General features: G+C 53.9%; 1 protein-coding gene across 9 annotated transcripts; it reads right to left on the reverse strand.

Annotated features, from left to right (window-relative positions):
• Positions 1 to 4,759: 4,759 nt before the first annotated feature.
• Positions 4,760 to 20,655, reverse strand: DDR1 (discoidin domain receptor tyrosine kinase 1). Of its 9 annotated transcripts, none has more exons than XM_013050554.2 (19): positions 18,994 to 19,215; positions 18,704 to 18,823; positions 16,188 to 16,323; positions 15,996 to 16,098; positions 15,571 to 15,799; positions 13,846 to 13,993; positions 13,504 to 13,612; positions 12,893 to 13,079; positions 12,544 to 12,790; positions 11,927 to 12,022; positions 11,659 to 11,810; positions 10,581 to 10,746; positions 9,446 to 9,556; positions 8,088 to 8,332; positions 7,787 to 7,914; positions 7,325 to 7,543; positions 6,613 to 6,847; positions 5,890 to 6,039; positions 4,760 to 5,774 (listed from the first exon to the last, which is right to left on the reverse strand). In XM_013050554.2, exons 3-19 carry the CDS (start codon positions 16,279 to 16,281, stop codon positions 5,634 to 5,636), a joined length of 2,760 nt encoding a protein of 919 aa, XP_012906008.2. In that variant the 5' UTR covers positions 16,282 to 16,323; positions 18,704 to 18,823; positions 18,994 to 19,215; the 3' UTR covers positions 4,760 to 5,633. The 9 variants fall into 9 exon arrangements, with proteins under 9 accessions (XP_012906008.2, XP_012906007.2, XP_012906006.2 ...); XM_013050553.2 differs by having other exon boundaries at positions 18,708 to 18,865; XM_013050552.2 differs by having other exon boundaries at positions 18,704 to 18,865.
• Between the last annotated feature and the right edge of the window lie 257 nt (positions 20,656 to 20,912).

Below are 20,912 nucleotides of genomic sequence, written 5' to 3' on the forward strand. Positions count from 1 at the left end.
CTGAGCTCCTTGAGCTCTGGTCCTCATGGAGTACAGCACTTTATAGAGCGTTCTTGCGAGGTAAGAGCGCTACTCCTTACTCGGCGCGTATGTACTCAGTGTGAATTTTACCACGTCCGCCATGCTCCCACCACCCCGTGTCTTTAATACGATTTTCAAAGAAACCAGTTGTTGGGTCTGATTTGATTCACGAGGCTACTGCAGGGAAAGGGAAGGGAACGTCTTAAGCCAAAGCCAGAACTACAAGTATCCCCAAGTTCCTATAAAGCAAGGTTTATTATTCCCACTTTACAGACTAGAAGACTGAAGCCCAGTGAGATTAGGAAATTTGCCCACAGTCGTTCATCTAGAAAAACCTGAGGCTGGGATTTGAAGTACGTGTGAGGGAACACGGACCAAAATGTCCGTGAGAACTGTGTAAGACCCTGTTAGGTTCACTCGTGCTTGTTTTGTTTTTCCGTTTCTTTTAACAGTCCTGCATAAAATCCTCAAGAATGACACAAAACTAACAAAGCGTTTTTACGGTTAACCTTAAGTAAAATAAGAGACAAATTAGTCTGGAAGAAATATTTAACAAAATAGACAATACAGAGAGCTTTTACAAAGCAGTAAGAAGAAGAACAGAGTAGAAAGACAGTAGGAAGAGGGACTCCTGGATAGCTCAGTAGGTTAAGCCTCTGCCTTTGGCTCAGATCAGGATGGCAGGGTCCTGCTGTTGAGTCCCCGCTGAGCAAGGAGCCTGCTTCTCCCTCTGCCTGCTGTTCCCTCTGCTTGTGCTCTCTCTCTGACAAATAAATAAATAAAATCTTTTTTTTAAAAAGACTGTAGAAATATGTAACAGACAATAAACAGAAAAAATATGAATTGTTTATAACCAAATGAAAAAGCTCTCATCTTTACCAGTAATTAAGGAAAAGCGAATTAAAGAAAAAATATAACATCTGATTAGAAAAAAAATATTAGGGATTGGCAACCTCGTTGTCACCGCACAGGAGCATACAGTACTTATAATACTTCTGTTGAAAGTCGACTTCAGTCACACCTTTTAAAGGGGGGTTTGGCTGTATCTCCAGTTATTTGAATGTGACTGTCATTTGACCTACCAACTCCACCTTTAGAAATGTATCATACTGAAGTTCTCCCGCATGGATACAGAGATAAACATCAAAGATATTTATTGAAGTGTGTCTGTTAGGGGCACCTGGGAGGCTCAGTGGGTTAAGCCTCTGCCTTTGGCTCAGGTCATGATCCCAGGGTCCTGGGATCAAGCCCTATGTCGGCCTCTCTGCTCTGCAGGGAGTCTGCTTCCCATGCACTCTCTCTCTGCCTGCTTCTCTGCCTATTTGTGATCTCTCTGTGTCAAATAAATAAGTAAAATCTTAAAAAAAAAAAAAAAGAAGTGTGTCTGTTATTGTATTATTGTATTGTGAAAACTGCCCGAATGTCCAGAAGAAGAAGAAGAAGATGAAGTGTGTCTGTTATTGTATTGTGAAAACTGCCTGAATGTCCCAAAATGTGGGTCATCACAACAATGTAGAATACCAGCAACACTTAGAAAGGACACCGTATGCATAGTGGCCGAACTATGTACTACCTATCATGAGGGGGAGAAAAGCAGATTACAAAATGGCTTGCCTAGTTCAGTGCCATCTTTGTAAGAAGCTTTTTATGGGTGTTTAAAACTGAAATAGGTCACGTGCTTCCTTTTGACAGGTGCAAACCAGCAGAAGCTGGGCGGACAAGGTGACAGTTCCCTATAGTGTAGAGAAAACTCTCTAAGGCTACCCTGCCCAGAATAGGAGCCACTATAGCCACCTGTGGCTATTTAAATTTAAATTAACTAAAATTTTAACTTCAGTTCCTCAGCCACATTAGCCCCATTTCAAGTAGTCGATAGTCACATGTGACTAGTGGCTACCTATTCTGTGGTGCAGCTACAGACCGTTTTTGTGATCACAGATTCTCTTGGAGAGTCCTGCCTGAAGGGATGCAATGAATGGGGGCAATTTGTCTGATGTCAGGAACTGAGAACAGGCTGTTTCTAGAGCTGGATAATCAGCCTGGGATCCTGGGAGCTTCCCAAAACAGGATTATCCAACCTGTGATGGAGAGTTCATAACCTCGTCCCCTCAGGCAGCATCCTGGAGAGAAAGAACAGAGAGCCCAGAGCCTACTGGCTGCTTCTGACCAGCTTTGCAGTTTCCTGGCTGTGTGGCCTTGAGCAAGTTGCTTAAAACAAGTTTTTAGGCACCTGGGTGGTTCAGTTGGCACCTTCAGCTCAGGTCATGATCTCAGGGTGCTGGGATTGAGTCCTGCATGGGCTCTCTGCTCAGTGGGGAGTCTGCCTCTCCCTCTGCCCCTCCCTCTCAACTAGTTGTGCACGTGCACACTGGTGCTTGCACTCGCTCTCAGAAAAATAAAAATAAAATCCTTTCCAAAAAAACAATTAAGTTTTCTTTTCTGTGAAATGGCAATAACATTAGCTATTTCATATGTTGTATTAAATAAGATAAAATATGTAATAAGTATTGTCCTGGCATGTAATAGGTGCTCAGTAAATAATATTGTTATTCATTATTTTCTTTAAAAAGTAAAATCACACCTAGAGTAAGTACTACAAAGAAGAAAGTCCTGTGCCTGAAAGCAGCAAGAGGGGATTTGATTTGGTTGCCAAGTGGGGGAAGATTGCTGAAGGACAAGCAGGACTTAACAAGGCAAAGACAGCAGGGAGGGGAACAAGATTCTGCAAAGGCCATGGCAGGAGGGACTGTGGGCGGTTGCGGGAACTGGAACTAGGCCAGTGGTGTATGAAGGACAGAGTGGGGGAGGATGCTGAAGAATGAGGTGGGCAAACTTGGTCAGGAAGATTTTGTTCTTTATTCTAAGATCAACAGGAAGCCATTAAAGGATTTGAAATAAAGTAGCAGGGTCAGATTTATGTTTGGTGGCAACAGAAAACAAATCAAAGAGCAGAAATAGACCCTGGGAAACTACTGCAGTAGTCTGGGCAAGATGGAGGTAGCATGTGCCAGGATGGTGATGGAGATGAAGAGAAATGACAAATTTAAGGGAAATCTGGGAAGCAAGATCAACAGAGCTTCATGATAGGCTGGCCTTGGAAGGTGGGAAGAGGGGAGAAGAGGCGTCAGGGATGATCCCCAAGGTTTTGGCATGTGAAGCTGAATGGATGATGCTGCCATTCACTGACTTTCGGACCCCATGGAGGAGCAGATTTGAATATTCTGAGACAAGTTCAAATGAATTCCAGGTGATTGCATATGTCTGGAGCTTTGGGAGTTCTCAGCTCACAGCCATGGGATCTGTTGTTCACCATTCTGTGTCCTGGCCTCTAAACTCCTGACCCATCAACGTGTCTTAAAACATAGATCACGGAACACCTGGGTGGCTCAGTCGATTAAGCCTCTGCCTTTGGCTCAGGTCACGATCCCAAGGTCCTGGGATGGAGCCCCACATCAGGTTCCCTGCTCAGCAGAAGAGTCTGCTTTTCCCCTTATCCAGTTGGCTCATTTGGTGAATATCATCAACCAAGACCCCAGGGTCTTTATTTCACACAAACTTCCATCAAGATAAGTTTGCCTTTGGGGCGCCTGGGTGGCTCAGTGGGTTGAGCCTCTGCTTTCGGCTCAGGTCATGATCTCAGGGTCCTGGGATCGAGCCCCACATCGGGCTCTCTGCTCAGCGGGGAGCCTGCTTCCTCCTCTCTGCCTGCCTCTCTGCCTACTTGTGATCTCTGTCTGTCAAGTAAATAAATAAAATCTTTAAAAAAAAAAAAAAAGATAAGTTTGCCTTTTCCACTACTTGCAAGTGATTTTTTTTTTTTCCTAACCCATTTAAAACTCTGTTAATGCTCTGTTGGTGGTTGTGGCTCATCCTTCCAGACCTCTGAAATTATTTAAGCTCTTGCTTCTGGTTCCCACACAAATAGCTCACACCTATTGGCTCATCTATACATCTCATCAGCCAAATCCAAAGATTCTCTGCCTGAGACTTCCAGACCCTTGAAGGGGGGTCCTAGAATTAGGGCCCCAAAATGTACACCTCTGTTTTTATTAACCTCTAACAGAAATATAGCATTTCCTGCAAGTATGAATATAAGCAAAACCCCCGGTAGTATTAGCAGGACCGGGACTTGTCACCGAGACACCTCAGCTCTTTTTGTATCCCACTACTTTTGTAGAAATCTCGGAGTATTGAGTACCTTTTATGCTTATTATTATTTGGAGAATGTTAGTAGTTACCACATCTCCTGCTAGATATTGTTATTAAATATATTTTAAAAACACATAGGTTACCATGTGATAGGTTTTTTTTTTAACATTTTAGGAAACTCGATTTCTTCTATGATCATATATGAGATATACACATTTGTGTGTGCACACGTGTGTGTGTGTGTGTACGTGTAACACATTTTAAAACAAATCTGAGGAGGAATCAGTAGACCGCTCTAGTCTGCCAAAGGGACCCATGGATCAAACAAGGGTAAGCCATCAGGCCTAATTCAGCCCCCTCTAAGCCTCCTGCAGAGCTCCCACTGGAGTTTACAAAGTTCATACATTCATATAGGACCTGAGGTCCCCACAGGCAAGAGCCTGGCTTATAGACAGAACACTGTGCTGGGCAAGATACAGTAGGAAATGGAGTGGGGAGGAGAAGAAAGGAGAAGGAAGGAAATGGAAATGAGTTGGGAACAGACACAGGAAGCAGATTTTACCAAAACTGCAAGAAATCCACTCACACCTGTGGAAAACTCAACCTTTATTATTACCTGCCTAGTGCAGGATATTAAAATTGCATTGAGCTAGATCCATATATTAGTGTAAAAATCTGTGTCTCTCCCCCCCAAAATGTACAAACCCCAAGTGATTATAGAAAAACCAATATGGCAGCTACAACAGAGGTGTCCAACCCGAAGGCCACAGGCCATTGCTCCCTCTTTCCCCCTAATCCCAGTATTTAATCCATAGAAACATACAGGCTTAGAGAAGTTCTAGCTAGGTGGGAAGTGGGGATGGCTGGGGGTTGGGGACAGGGATCACCCCCAGGTCCAGTGTGTCAGAGGATGGAGGAGGGAGAAGCCAAAGTCAAGGACAATTCCAGGAGTTCGCACAAGGGAACATCTTTCTCCCCTTTTTGTCCTCCTCAATCCCCAGATTCTCAGCCAATGGGATCCAGTGTGTGACGGAAGGAGAGAGAGGCTGGAGGCTGGCGGGGGGGGGGGGGGCACAGCCTTCTCTCTTGGAACCAGTGTTGTCCAGTGGGGCCCAGGTGCTCCAATAGGCCTTATCCAGTGTCTGTCCTATATGTGCCCCTATCTCCCCCCCCCCCCCCAGGGATGGCTAGAAGAGGTCAGAGAGGATCCCATCCACAGGGCCAGCTGGGTGGGTGGCGGAGGCTTCTAAGAGAGGAGCAGAAAGAGGGCATGAGAGTATGTCCCTGGAAGGGAGGCGTCAGCTCCCTGGCAGGCCCAGCCTACCTGTGGTCACATTGCCTCTCTTTCAGAGGTGAAAGGTGGTTGGGACAGGGAATGGAGTGGGGGTGCCATGAAAATCCTCTTGTTTATTGCCTCTGGCTTTGCCTGAATCCTCCCTGAGAAAGGGGCAGCTGGGTGTGATTCACACCGTGTTGAGCGCATCTTCGGCCAGGAACCGATGTAGCTGGGAAAAGGGTGGTCGCTGCTCAGGCTCCCGGCTCCAGCACCGAAGCATCAGCTCGTACAGGCCCAGAGGGCAGGCAGGGGGCCGAGAAAGGTACACCTGCATTATGACAGGGTGGACGAAAGGCAGGGAACAAATGGTCTTTAGTTCCCAAGATGACAGGCTCTGGCCCTCCCAGACCCACAACCTTATCTTCCCTCCCTTCTGCTCTGACCTGGCGGCCCTGGTCCCGGAAGAACTCCCCTGCGTTCTCAATGACTTGCTCATCAGTGAGCTGCCCAAACGGCTGGGCCCGGCAGAGCATCAGCACCTCCCACAGGGTCACCCCAAAGGCCCACACGTCACTTGCCGTCGTGAACTTCCCCTGGCGTGTGGATAAAGCAACAAAGGCAGAGAAAGACATCAGGTAACAGAGACCCTCCTCATCTCCCCACAGGCCCCGTCCACTCAGCACTTCCCCAGGCTGACTCCTCCTGGCTGGTCCCTCCCAACAAGCCTGTTCCTCCCTCCTTCAGGCTCTGCCTTCTTTCTCAGGCTCTAGTCCTCTCCCTGAACTCTTCCTTCTTCTAGACACCCTTCCTTTACACCATGACCCTCATTTTCTGGTCCTGATTCTCTCCCAACTCCTACCTTTTTAGCTCTAGCCTCCTGTCTCCCCTTACCTCTCTTGCTCCCTGACTCCTGCTCTTGTACCCACTCTTGGCTCCTGAACCCTTTCCCATCATACCACTCCTCCCTACTTTCTCTGGTCCCTAGAGCCAGAGGGAAACTTACAGAGCACTGGCCCAAACCCTCACTTCAGAGATGAGGGAACTGCAGTGTGGGGAAGGCAAGTGACTTGTCAGAGACCACAGAGCAGTCAGTGCTTCCCCCTACCACCCTTCCCTGCCAACCCCTGCCCAACCGTGCCCTGCCCGCCTCTCTCAGGGCCTCTCACCATGAGGATGCACTCCCAGGCCATCCACCGGATGGGCAGCACTGCCCGGCCCTGCACGCGATAATAGTCCCCAGCATAGAGGTTCCGGCTCATGCCGAAGTCAGCAATTTTGATAGTGAAATTTTCCCCAACCAGGCAGTTCCTTGTGGCCAGGTCCCGATGCACAAAGTTGAGTGTGGCCAGATAGCGCATGCCCGAGGCAATCTGAGCCATCACGTGTAGCAGCATGGGGTAGCTGAGGACAGAGCCAATAAGAGAGGGTCCCTAGAGGCAGTCCCAGACTCATACCCACCTCACAGATTCCTGGGAGAGGAAGGGGGGGGGGCCACTCCCTGGGACTGGGTTGTGTCTACTGCTGGTGCAGAGATGGAATGCCCACACAGAGGCCAGGGGGAGGTGCCCACACAATGCTTGTTTGGCTCATCTGACCCAGGGAGCTGCTGCTCTGTTGTCTGGACTCAGGCATTGAGGGTGAGCAAGAGCAGAGGGAGATTCCTGACAGAGTCCAAGTCCCTTCAGCAACCCCCTGTAGTAACTTCTTGCTTCTCAGTCCCCAGATGAACAAGGCCATGTATTCCTCACCCCAGTCCCCACCCCCCTGAACCTGACTACCTGTCCCCACATCCCATGCTGGATCCAGGTTGGTGCAAGGGGAGAGGAGAGCCCTCCCCGGGGAGCTCTCAGAAAAGGGCCAGCCTGGGTAAGTGGGTACCTGATGGTGGGCCCTGGGGCAGCCTCCCCATCTCTGGGGGCCCCCTCGGCCACCTTGTCCTCTAGCTGGTGGGCACTGAGGAACTGGTTAAGGTCACCATTCTCCATGTAATCGGTAATCATGCAGAGGGGGTCATCCTGCACACACACGCCCAGGAGCCGGATGATGTTTGGGTCCTTTAGCCTCGACATGATCTTCACTTCCTTCAGGAAATCATTCCTAGAAAAGCGGGGAGGTGGCAGGGACACTGAGGGGCTGATCTGTCCTTTCTCTCCTGCTCATGCAGACCAGCACCCTAACCCCAGGAGACAAGCTGACTCACTAGTGACACTGAGACCTGGACTGACATCAGCCTGAGATGCAAACTTCCTTCCCCAGCCACTCCTCCTGTTGGTCTCTACCATATTCCCCATTCTTCATGGCCTCCTTTCCCTATCACCAGACACCATCCCTGGTCCTCACCTGGCATTCTTGGTGGCATCTGGCCGTAGGATCTTGACAGCTACCAGCAAAGGGTGTCCCTTGCACACATTAAGGGGGAAATCAAGACTGACCAGATCTTGAGGGTTTTCTACCTCACACAGGTGCACCTGGGGAAAGCAGCTCATTTGTTAGAAAGTCACATGATTCACTGAAGTCACAGGGTCAACTGCGATAACACAGTCACAGATGACAGGTTCTGACCAATGGGGGTATATGGGCATGACATCAGAGCTCCAGACAGTCAAGACACCGCTGATAGCTGGGCAGGGATCCTCCTTACCTCCCCAAATTGGCCCTCGCCAAGCTTCTCCTTGAAGCGGAGCTGAGACCGAGGAAAATCCACTCTGGGAGGCCCATCCCCGGCAGCCCCTGGGGGCAGAGCGGGCACAGCATAGGTGTTGCCCCCGGTGACGCCCTGCAGGGTGACAATGTCAGCCTCGGCATAATGGGGGACGCTGTTCTGGGGAGGTGGGGGCAGAAGCGGGGCACCCGGCTTCTCAGGCTCCATATAGTCCCCACTGCAGGCTGGAGGGGTGAGGGGAAAGAAGACAAGACAAAGCATCAAGAGCAGCCCTTGAGAGCCATGGTTCTCCACACCCCAGCCTCCCTTGTCTCCCAGCTGGGTGAGAGACTGGGTCTATGATCCATCTTCTTGGTATTCTACCCACCAACCTCAAACCAGAGAAGATGCTGGCATGAGATGAGAGTGAACTGTTTCAGAGTTTAAGGCAATGGAAACAGTTGAACAAAGAATGACATCGTCTATTCTCTAGGGATCCCAGCACAGCCCAAGAGACCATGACAGAAGTCTTGACTAAAAGAGGAATTCCTCTACCCACCATCAGAAGAAGGATGGTGCCAGTCATCTGGTTACCTCCCACCTTCTAAGTCCTTGTCCCACTCACCGCCAGCCCCTCCTGTTCACTTAGCTGTTCTACCTACCTGCACCTCCCCACACAACTTTCAGCCCTGGCTCCTCCCTGCCATGGTTACCCAAACCCTCCCTGACCCAATACTCCAAGCTCAAAGACAAGCAGAGACAGGGGCACACAGAAAGGGGGAGAGGGGAACAGTTCCTCACGGGCAGGACAACAAGGAATCTACAGACAGAGGAGAGGAAGCAGAACTGTCCCCTCTTAGCCCTGGGGAAGGAGCAACAATAAGAGAAGGCAACACCAAGGAGAGGAAGAGCAGACAGTAAGGGCAGGGTATGAGCCTTCACCTCTGGGACTGCAGAGAGAGTACACATGGGGGGAGAGGGCAAGCACCCAGGGTGAGAGGCCCTCCTCCTTGCAGCTCTAGAGAGAGAGGAAACAAAGGAGGAGTTATAAGAGAACCTGGGGTCAGTATAGCAACCTCCTCTCTGGCTCTGGAGAGCAGAATAGATGGGGTAGAAGAGGAGGAAGAAGACAGAGCTGAGAACCAGTGAGCTTTCTGCTCCTGTGCTCAAGGGAAAGGCTTTAAGAAGGAACAAGCAGAGCAGAGGAGAGCTAAGGGCATTAGAGCTTCCTCCTTGGGAGCTCAGGAGAGCAAAAGAGGCCACAGCAGGGAGAGGAGGGAATGCAAGGTGTGAGGACTTTTCCCTGCCCCTGTAAAGGTATGGGGAGCCTGGAGGAGCCCAGAGGCAGAGGGGCTTACCCTGGGTGTTGGTGGGTTTGGCCCAGGCGGGTGTGGGGGGGCCAGGGCCCCGAGGGGGACGGGCGTAAGTGGCCAGAAGGAGGCGGTAGGCTGGATTGGAGAGCAGCAACGCTGTCGGGAGAAGGAGGGGGGGAGACACGTGGAAGGGATGAGACTCAAGGCTAGACAGACAAGGAGACCTGGAATAGGGCAAGACCAGGGCTGATGGGAATGAATGTACTGAGAGACAGGGACAGGATAAAACAAGGATCTGGAGAGTGCTGGATTGCTGGATGAATAACGAGTGAACAGACGGACAGACGGATGGGTAGATGGATGGATGATAAATGAATGGTTGAATGGATGAATGGATAGATAGAGAAATAAATAGATAAATATATATGGATGGCTGGATGAATGGCAGGTGAATGGTTGGATGGTGGATGGATGAATGGGGAGATGAACAAATGGATGTTTGAATATACTTGGATGGATGATGGATGGATGGATGATGCATCCAGCAATTGGATGATAGATAGATGGATGTACAGATGGATGAATGGGTGAACAGATGTATGAACATGGATGAATAGCGGATTGGTAGACAGACAGACAGAGGACAGATGGGTGGTAAAATGGATGGACAGAGAGATGGAAGATTGGATGGGTGGCTGGATGGATGGATGACAGATGGGTTAATAGATGTATGAATATTTATGGATGGATGCATAATGGATAAATGGTCAGATGGTGGATAGAGGAATGAATGGACAGAAGGATGAACATACACATAAATACAGATAGAAGGATGGATAATGGATGGATGGACGGATGGAATGAACATGGCAAGTCTAGGAGAAAGGAGAGGGGCTAGAAGATACAATGAGAGGGCACAACAAAGAAGAGAGAAATGTGTATGGGACACAAACAAAACGAGACCACTAGGGATTAGGGGTAATACATGGGAAATTCTTGAGAAAAATTATAAGGTAAGGACATGGGAGTGATACAGTGTGGTGACCAGGGCACAGAAATAAAGAAAATGAGTTGAAATTGGAAAGACAGAAAAAGAAGGGAATGGAAACAGAGAGGAAAAGGGATACAATAAGAAAATAAGCAGAGGACGGAGGTAGGACTAGAACAAGGCAGGTCTTACCAGAGCTGTTGGGGACACTGGGAGCAGAATGGGGTGGATTCCCACGAGGGCGGGGTTCCTGGTAAGGGGGTGGCTCAAGAGGGCCTGGGCGGTTGTTGATGAGGATGGTGTCCCCAGGGACAGACAGATGAACTGTCAGCTCCTCTTCTAAAACCCGGCGCTCGGCCTTGTTGCGGGAATGGGAACGTTAACTGCACATGATTCCAGCTCATTTAATGACAAGCTCCCCTTCTCCCCTTCAGTCCTCACAACAGTCGCATAGTGGTATCTACTATTAGTTCTATTTCACATAGTGGTATCACTATTAACTCTCTTTCTAAAGAAACAAAGGTTCAAGAGCATGTAGGTCAGTCCCCTGATGTCCCATAATAGGATTCTAACCCAAATCTGACCAGATAATTATAGAACCATCAACCTTCATGCATATCACCCCCACCAAACTCTCACCAGGAAGCCAGGGGCTTGGAGTATGCCTGGTTTCTTCCTCACTCCTCTCTGCCTTTCTAGCTCCACTCTCCCCCTTTCCCATCTGGCTCCTACCCCAAGAGGTTGACTAGTGTGGACTTTATCAACTGGCTCAGTTTGGGTTGGCTGGAGAGGAGTTTGTTGGGCAGGTGGGAAGTAAGGTCAGGGTGATTAGTCTCCCAGCCCCTCCCTGAGAAGTGGACTCAGGCTAGCTGTATCCTTGAAGCAAAGTCCACCGCCCGTCTCAAGGAGCCTTTCCCCAGACTCACTCCTCCAGGTTCTGGTAACTTCCCTCCTCTCATCTTGCATGGCCACAGCCCATGAGTGGTGACAGTTCTGTGGGAATTTCACTACTCTTTGCGATTTCCATAAGGCCGCCCACTCCTTTGCAACCTGGCACTTTACTGAGCCCACCTCTGGTTATCTTAATTAGACTGTGTTCTGTGGTCCCCACAGGACCCAAACTAACGCAGGCATCCCCATACACATTGGCCTCAGTCTCCACCCCCACACCCTGTCTGTGCTCTTCACATTGTAACCCCCTGCTCCCCTTAATCCCCTCCCCCCTCCCCCACAGCCTACACCCGCAGGTCCCCACCCCCACACCGTTCACCTTGCTGAGGAGCCTGCGCCAGTGCAGCCGCCAGAGCATGAGGGCAATGATGAGCAGCAGCAGCAAGATGATGGCCACCAGGCAGCCGATGAGAATGGCAGTTGGGCTCCCCTCCGCCTTGGCCACAGGTTGCTGGCCTCGGGGCTCTAGCTCTGTCAGAGACAAGAGAGTCAGAACCACAGGAGGCTTCCCACCCGAGTGGGGGTGGCCCCAGTAGCAATGGCAGCACAGGACCCACTGGTTTGGGAGGAGGCCCCAGGCTGCTCACCCAGGCTACTGAAGTTGGTGGGAGGTGGGCCAGGTGGCCACCATGGAGCCGGTGGGAAGGTGCCCCCCAGAGCTGGAGAGGAGTCATTCATAACATCTATAGAGAAGGACGAGAAGAAAGGATGGAGTCAGAGAGGGAAGAGGACCCAAAGGGAAGCTGCTGGCATGAGACCTGTGGATTCTACCACTAGCAGCATGGGCGATACTCAGTATATGTACCCACCCATCCAAAGGAGGGGGACTGGCTATTGCGGATGTCAAGTGTTTAACTGCTGGGTTGTGAGGAGATACAGGACTCCCAGAGAGAGAGAGCCCCAGGTGGGGATCTTGGGTACCAGGCGGCCTGGAGAAGAGGCTATTTCTCAACCAGTACAGAGTACTTTGTGTTTTTATAGCCAACACTGTCCTACCAGCTCAGTATCAGTCATGAGGGAAGGGCTGATAAAGCCAAGATAGGGCTGGGGGGAAGGAGTAGGGAGACGTTCCAATTATTCTGGGCATCTCTTCTTGGGAAGTCTCACGAGTGGTAGATGGATCTGGTGCTGGGAGTGGATATTTTGGCATCCTGCAGGTTGGCAATCCTAGAGGATGAGGACTGGGCAGAGACCAGTGGCTTACCAGAGATGAAGGAGATTTCGCTGAAGAGTAACCAAGGCCCAGCAAAGAGGAAGCGGCACTGCAGAAAGCGGCCCACGCGGCCGCCCAGGGGCACAGACACAGCCCGGGCTCTGGGGTCCCCCAGGCTGCCACCCAGGGCGTGGCGTACAGGCTCCCCCTCCCAGGCCATGGCAGGGCCCCGCTTGAAGCGACATTCCACCCCACCAGGCAGGCGGGCTCCCAGGGTGTGCATGTTGTTACAGTGGACCTGGGGGGGAAGGGAGGAGGAACACAGGGTCAAGGCCAGGAGAGCCCAGGTGAGCACCCCAGGAGCAATCACCCTGGTCTCCGAAGAGCCGGACACGCTTACCTGCATGGCCTGGAAAACCCTCAGCCGGTCAAACTCAAACTCCATCTCCACATAGCCAGCTGGGAAGCTGTGGTTGCTCCACCCCACATAGTCATAGCCTGGCCAGACCCGCAGCTCCTGGCTCTTCCTAAAGTCATCCAGCCCCACCACACCATCCGCCAGCTGACCCAGACCTCCATACAGCAGCCTGGAGAGCAGGACAGCAGAGGAACCAGAGGGTGGCAGAGAAGAGAGTGGCACCCATCCATTTGCTCTGCCATCCCAGGCCTCGACCTCCCCGCTGTGGCTTCTCTCTCACTCCCAGAATTGCAGTGGTTGCACGGAGACACCACCTCTAGGGGGCACCAAGCAGCCTAAGGTGTGTGTATTTATGGAGACAGTTTCCAACAGATATTTCTTAGCAAAGCAGTGCCTTTTACTAACTCACACAAAGTGTCACATGAGCTAGTAGTTGCCTTGCTACCCTCCAATCCTGATCTTGTGTCCCCAAGGCCCCACCTAACCTGTCCCTCTCCCCAGTTCTTCCATCTCACTGCCAAGACTCTTGACCCCACCCACCACATCCTTCCTCCCACCCCAGGCTCCCCCACTGCACAGCCTGCCTCTCTTACCCGCCAACAGCGTGTGTGGTGTGTCCATCGTAGGTGGAGTCGTTCAGGTGCACTGCCTCAGATAAGTACATCGTCTGCCCCACAGGGGCTGTGTAAGACAGCAGTCCGTCTGGGGCAGGGTTGCAGAGGTGATGTTAGAGGCAGGCAGCCTCTCTCCCGCTCCCTTGCATCAGTCCCTTCCTGTGTCCCTCCACAGGCCCCCGGGCATGGAGGGGACAAAGTTGGCCAGCACTGCCCCCCACTCAGAGTGACAGCTTCCCAACAAGAGAAAGAGGATTCTGGAGGCCCTTCTCCCCAGGCCCCAGCCCAGGAAACAAATTCTCGGGGGTCTGAATGACTTACCCTTCCAGAGGCAGCCATAGAGCTCCACCCGCAGACAGACACTCATGACCCGGTCAGCCCGGGGGTAAAAGCGAACCAGCCGGGCCACCATGGGGGGTCCCAGGTCCTTCAGCACCACGCCCCCAGGGTCCTCATTACCTAAAATCACCTGTGGCCCAAGAATTAGGGTGGATGAGTGGAAAAGGCTCTGGGTTGGATCTCACTTCCCAGTCAGCCACGGTCCCCTGGCCCAGCACACAGTAGCCACAAGGAGACTCATGAAGACTGGTGTTGAGCACCCAGGGCTCTGGGGTACAGCCAGGCATTTCTAAAATGAGGGGCTATAGCAAAGACCTGACACGGGCACCTGGGTGGCTCAGTTGGCTGCCTTAGGCTCAGGTCATGATCCCAGGGTCCTAGGATCGAGGCCCACATCGGGTTCCCTGCTCGGTGGGAAGCCTGCTTCTCCCTCTCCCGCTCCCCCTGCTTGTGTTCCCTCTCTCTGTGTGTGTGTCTCTCTGTCAAATAAATAAATAAAATCTTTTAAAAAGGACCTCTGACACATCTCTCAGCCTGGTGCTTTGTCCTCAACCTTCAGTGTCAGCCCCGAACCCTACCTGTCTCCATTTGTATCTAAGACATCCATCCCACTGTGCACAGATTCTACCCATTTCTCAGAGCTCGGCACCTCTGCTTCCACCTTCCCTCTCTTCCTTCACCCCATCCTCTCTGTCCACTCAGCAGGCATTGGCTGTGCCAGCCATGCACGTTCTCAGTGGTAAACATCTGTCCCTCCTCTCTCCCCATGCCACACTGAGATTCCAGTAGGAAAAACAGCTGTGCAGTACAAGTGGCAGGGTGTGGGGCTAAAGCAGTGGGAGGTAGGCTCTCTAAGGAGGTGATATCTAGAGGAGAACTGAGTGGAAGGAGAAGCCAGGAACATCTGGGGGAGAGGCTCTCCAGGCACAGAGACTGACAAGCAAAAATGTCCTAAAGCTGTGGGATGTATCTGTGCTCGTTCCAGGGACAGCAAGAAAGCCAGTGGGCCCAAGTGGAGTGAGAATACAGGAGGGAGGAGTAAAGGAAGCGGGCAAGAGCCAGGCCAGGCTAAGCTTCTGCACCCAGGAAGGAGCTTAGCTTTGGTTCCACAGTGGAAAGCCAGTGGAGGGTCATGGACCAGGTGCGCCTCATCTGATCTGCATTTTCTCAGGTACAGTGGACGAAGCCTCCAGGTGGAGACAATTCAGGTGGGAACAGACAGGAGCAGGAAGAGCACTCTGGAGGCCAGCAGATTCATCTAAGCCTAGGATGGTGTGGTGTGTGGCCTGGGGTGGTAGAGGCGACAGTGGTGAGAAATGGTTGGATTCAGGAAATGCGGAAGTAGAACAGATGGGCCTTGCTGGTGCTTTGGAAGCAGGAGGGTGAGAGACCGGAGGAATCCGAGATATCATCTTAGCTTGGGGCCTGAGCAACTGGCCTGAGTTGGGGGAGGAGCAGGTTTGGGGTGGGAACGGGATTCAAAGTCAGCTTGGGAGGTTTACGGTAGGTTTGAGATGCCCATTAGACATTCAGGTGGAAAGGCCCAGAAGGTGGTCATGTTTGCAGTGCTAGATGGAGCTCAAGAGAGAGGCTTGGGCTAGAGAAGGGAGAAATCGGCAGTCATGAGTGGACAGGTGGCATTTATAGTATAGCTGGGGGACAAGAGGAGAGCCAACCTTCCCTCAAGGCTGCCCCCACCGGCCTCACCTCCTGACCCCAGCGGTCCCTCCAGTCCATCCAGCGGTGGCCGTCCCGGGAGTAACGCAACCGGTAGCTGGGGGAGAACTCCTTGCCCAGGCCTCCCGCATGCCTCCCTTGGGTGCCCACCAAAGCCACCAGGTGCAGCCGCCGCAGATCCACCTGCAGGTACTCCTCCTCCTTCGGAAAGACCGGCCCCGCAGGGCACCAGGCCCCATCCCCGTCGCTGCTCTCCAGCCTGGGAGGGAGCAAGAGGTCACAAGGAACATCTGGTCTGCCTCTGTCTCTAGTATTTCAAGCCCCTCAGGATGCAGGGTGGGGTTTCATTGGCACTGGCCCTCCGAGCAGCCTCTGGGCTTGGGCAGAGGACTCGGAAGGGCAAGTAGAGGCCCCAGGAGCTCCCTCCAGAGCAGTGCCCCATGTGTGCCAGTTACCTGCTGTGGCGAGCAGCAGTGGAATCTGACCAAGAGCTGGAGGCAGAGATGTCTCCATCTGGAATGGTCCTGTCCTGCATGCCCAGGGCATAGCGGCACTTGGCTGGGTGAACACAGGCATACAGAGGGTCAAGGCCCCTGGCTCTGTCTCCCAAGCCCCATCCTCAGAGACCCAGGAGCCAGGTTCCTCACCAGGGTCAAAATGTCCCTTCATATCAGCATCTCCAGTTGCCACCAAGAGCAGCAGCAGCAGCAGCGGCAGAGATGTGAGGGCCCCTGGCCCCATAGCTCCTGATTCCTCAGGCCTAAGGGGGTGGGGGTAGCATCTCTGCAGGGGAGCAAACAAGGGGTAGGGTGAGTGAAAGTCAAGGAGCCGGAGTCACAGCCAAAGACAGACAGGCAGAATGGATTGCTCTGGGAATAACAGGAGTAAAGTGACAACAGCAAAAGCTGCTTAACAGCATCAGCTGTGTTCTTAGAATGCTCCCCATGTGCCAGACGCCAGGCTAAACTCTGGTCCACTCCCCACCTATGATCCCAGAATTCTAAGAAAAGTGGGGGACCCCAGGGTTTTCCAATCTCACTGTCCTCTGTAGCCCCACTAAGCCCAGTGTCACCCCAAGACTGGCAGCCCCACAGCACACAGGCACTTGGGAGACAGGCAGAACTTCATCCCTCCCCAAGATATGCTGAATCAGAATCTGCATTTTAACACAACCCCCAGGATCCGTGCCCATGAAAGTCGGAGAATCCCTGCTCTTCACTAGGGCCTGGATGGCACACACTACCTAAAACAATTTCAACTGGTATCTCCTTGTGAATCCAAGTTATCTACCCTCTGCAGAACAGCAGAAGATGCTCTGACCTCTCCTCTTCCTGGAGGTCTGCACTGAGCTCCCCAGGCCCTGGAATCCCGAGGGACCCCTAGGGCCACCCCTAATGCCGTCCCCCACCTCTGCCATCAGATCCAAAGCCTGCTATCCCAGCTCTCCTCATTCTGCTTCCCTTCTTAAGACCCAGACATCCTGTCCCCCCAGTTCCCATTTTCTGAAGGTGGCTGCCTCTGAAGGAGAAGCCCAGTGCTGAGGAAAGGCCTGAGTTGCCTTGGAGACGAGGGCGGGTCTACAGGCAGGGAGGCCAGGTCACCCCAGGAGGTAGGAAGAGTGGGGGGATACTCCCCCATCCCTTTGTCCTCTTCCAGCTGCTCCCATCATGCTCTAGGGCAGGAATGTAAGAGGCAGCTGAGACCCCACAGCTCTGAAGCAGCAGCTGAGGGGGCTGACTGAGTTGCGGGGGGCACCCAGGCATCAAAGAAGAGCTAGAACCAGAGGCATCACACCTGGTCCCTTGGAGGTCCAGGAGCCACGTGCAGGGCAGCAGGCTGCAGGGTCCCAGGCGGCTGGCCTGGAATTCCTGGGTGTCGCTCTCCACCCCCACCTCTCTCGGGAACAGCGGGGCCCTTGTTCCCCTGGGTAACCTTCATGCCTATCCCAGATGAGTCATCGGAGCCAGACGGAGCTAGAGGAGCCCCGGGCAAAGATACAAAGACAGGCAAAGGATAGGAGGCAGGGGGAGACAGGGCTAGAAACACAAAGCAAGAGGTAAATAGAGCAGGCTCAGAAGCACAGGGCACAGAGCCAAGCAGAGAAACACACAGATGTCTGGGGCAATCCCTCCAACACTCCAATCACCCTACTTCTCTCCACTGGGTCAGGCACACAGAGGACAGGCTGAGAAGACCTATCCCAACCCCACTCCACCCTACCCTACCCCAATTACAAAGCAGGGACCGGGTCACTGCTGCAGGCCCTTCCTTTTCCTCTCCTATCCCCACCCCCCACCACAAACACCAGCCACACAGCTCTGTGCACCCCTTACCCCCCCATGACCCCACCCCACCCCCACTCATCAGCCATGCAAACTTGCAAAGCTGACTGTAAACCCTGGGGCTAATTGTAACACACACACACCCCTCTGTCAAAGACAACTCTTCACAGACTTTTAAAGACAGACACTTAAATGTGTTACACACATCTGCCCCAGCTGGGACAATCACAGACGCTCATGCACACATCAACTCCATCCCACTTAGTGAATAGCCATCTTTAGACATCCGTGAACGTGAAATGACAGATACCACATGCTCCTACCATTAGAGGACACCGTGAGACACATACACTCAGGCTCTCTGACACAGGATCCCAAGACAACTGGGGCCCACCTCCCAATACACACCAAGACCAAGCCAGAGAGAAGTCAAGGTGGTGGCTGGAAGGGCCATGAGAAAAAGAGGCACTGCTCCATTTTCCCAGACTCTGGCTTTCACCTGTCTCCACTGTAGCACTCACTTCCGAGGCACCCATGTGCCTAGAGCACTGACTTCAGGTAGAGGTGCTGGAAGGAAAGTCCAGCCAGCAGGGGACCGAAGGGGTGTGGGAGGGAGGGGGGGATGGGACACTGAGGATGGGGCGCACCAGGCAGTGACACAGCCTCAGGATAGAACCAACTGACCATCCGGAGGCTGTCACTGGCCGATTAGGTATCAGTGCCTCTCTGCTGGGCTGAGGGCAGGCTGCCCCACTGGGAGCTGACTGGGCAGAGACTTAGCACTTAGCAGGTAGATGCCCGCAGGGACTGGCCTGATAGGAGGGCACACCCGCTTCTCCAGGGGCCAGAGGGAATGATTCAATGGGGCCACACAAGAGTACCTGCCTTCCTGGGCGTCAGTTCCTTCACACTCAGTAAAGGGTCCTTCCTCAATGCTGAAACACACTTTCTCCGAGGTCAGGGAGGTGCCCCCCCCCATTTTCAGACAGTAAGCCAGCGCACTGGGGAGGCGGGCAGGGACACGGTTGGCGGAGCTGGGCAACCTAGAACAGCCCGGGAGCATCCTGCCTCCGCCGCCAAGCCCTCACCCGGCAGCCGCACCTCCCCTGGAGCCCCCGGCCTCGGCCTCGGTCCCTCCACCCCGCAGGGGTCCTCCGGCCGCACCCCCTACCTCTCATCGCTCTTCCTGGGAGACCCAGGCGTCCGACCCCGGAGCGGGGCCTCCTCGGCTGCTGGGCGAGGGGCGGGGGAGGCGCAGGGAGCCAGGAGCAGGGAGCGGGAGGCGCCGGCGGGGCTCGGGTGTCGGGAGGCGGCTCCCGCGAGCAGCTGTCGGGGGCCTGTTCCGGGGAGAGGAGCCAGGGCTGGGGCGGCTCGGGCCCAGGCGCCGCCTCCCCACAGCCCGACTCCCCCCTCCTTCCCTCCCTCCCGCCGCCCTCCGCCCGCCCGCCGGGGTAGCCGCCCTTCCCCCTCCCGGACAGCGTCTTCCCGGCCGCTCCCACGCCCGGCGCCGCCCTCCCGGCCTCGCGCTCCCCTCTGCCTGCCACGCCCACCCCGCATTCCCCAGCGCACCCGGGCCTCCCCCAGGTAACCACGCCGCGGTCCCCTTGACGCTGCGCGCCCAGCCCCCTCCGCCTCCCCGCGGCCCAACCCTCAGGCCCCAGGGTCCCCACTAAATGGAACAGACGAAGCTGAGGCCCCGCTTGGGGCCTCCCACATATCCAGGCCCCGTGAGGGGATGGCTCCCTCCCTATTCCCCCTTTCTGGGCTCAGTTCCTGGAGAGGGAGGTGAAGGGGGCAGCCCCAGGGCACAGGGAAGGAGCAGGTTCCCACAGGCCCTGTGCCCAGCAGCAGGAGTTTGGATGGAGGAAGGGAGCAGGGCTCACCTGCCTAACCAAGTGCCCTAGACTCACACTTTCCACACCACCAACCTTTGCTTCTCTCTGGCATCCTCTGGCCTCCTGTCCTCTACACCCCAACTCAGATTGCCCCAGAGCCTGATGTAGCCGCCCCCCAACTCTCTCCTAGCCCCTTCTCTCTCTACTTCCACCTTCCATCCCCCAGTCCTCTCTAGGACCCTGCAGCCTAGACTCCCAGGGCCTGGTTCCCTTGGGCTCCCTGCTCAAGGCCCAGGAGTCCTCAGGGCAAGCCTCCCTTGGGACCAGGTGAGGTCGAGACCCTGACCACTGGCAGGCATGGGCCTGAACAAGGTGAGGGAGTTGTGGGGGATGGAGACAAAGAGAAAACTGGACAAAGCCCAAAAGAACCAGGAACAGGAGTCCCAGAGAAGATGGGCAAGGAGGCTGGGTGAGGGGGGCAGGAGAGAGAGCTGTGGTGAGAAGTGCTCCCCCCCCCCCGCACTGCCTCAGGCCACCATCTATCCACACCCACACCTGTCAACCCCCTATCAATGTCACCGGCTCAGAAAGATTTGAGTCCACTGCAGATCCCCGCCCCAATGCACCTCACAGCGGACATCAGCTCACTCGCTACGTGCAGGCCCTACCACAGTCCCAAGAAAGAAACACTAAGTCACAACCAGACAAGTACACAAAAGTAGTACCAGGAAGAAGCTGGCCCTCGGTATGGGCAGGAGCGCCAAACCACCAGGGACACACCAATTCCAACACGCTCAGCTGCTACGGGACTCATTAATAAACAGCCCCATGGTCACTCGGAGAATTGCCTCTTCCCACCGTCCCCTCCGACCAAACCCCCAGGGGTTCCCGAGAGCACGTACCCCGCTGGAGACAGCCGCTGGGGAATCTGGGCCCTGGAGAGGCTGGGCCGGGGGTGGAGCCAGGCTGGGGGTGGAGCCCATGTTTCCCCAGTAACCTCACCTGGGCAGACTCACGACCCCTCCTTCCAGGGACTGTGCTCCGAGGAACCCTGGGCTGGCAGACCCCGCTGGGCTGTTTCCAGACGCCTCAGGGAAGGAGCGGCAGCCCCTCACACCCCGCTGGGACATTCCACACCCCAGGCCCACGCTCCCGGGCCAGGTGGCATGGCGCGGCCAGAGGGTTCCAGTAGGGAGCGTAGAGGAAACCATAGAATCCTGAAACTCTTGTCCCCTGGTCTCTCCCCCAGGAGAAA

Source organism: Mustela putorius, unplaced genomic scaffold (genome assembly GCF_011764305.1).
Source record: "Mustela putorius furo isolate JIRA1106 unplaced genomic scaffold, ASM1176430v1.1 tig00003856_pilon_pilon_pilon, whole genome shotgun sequence".
NCBI lineage: Eukaryota > Metazoa > Chordata > Mammalia > Carnivora > Mustelidae > Mustela > Mustela putorius.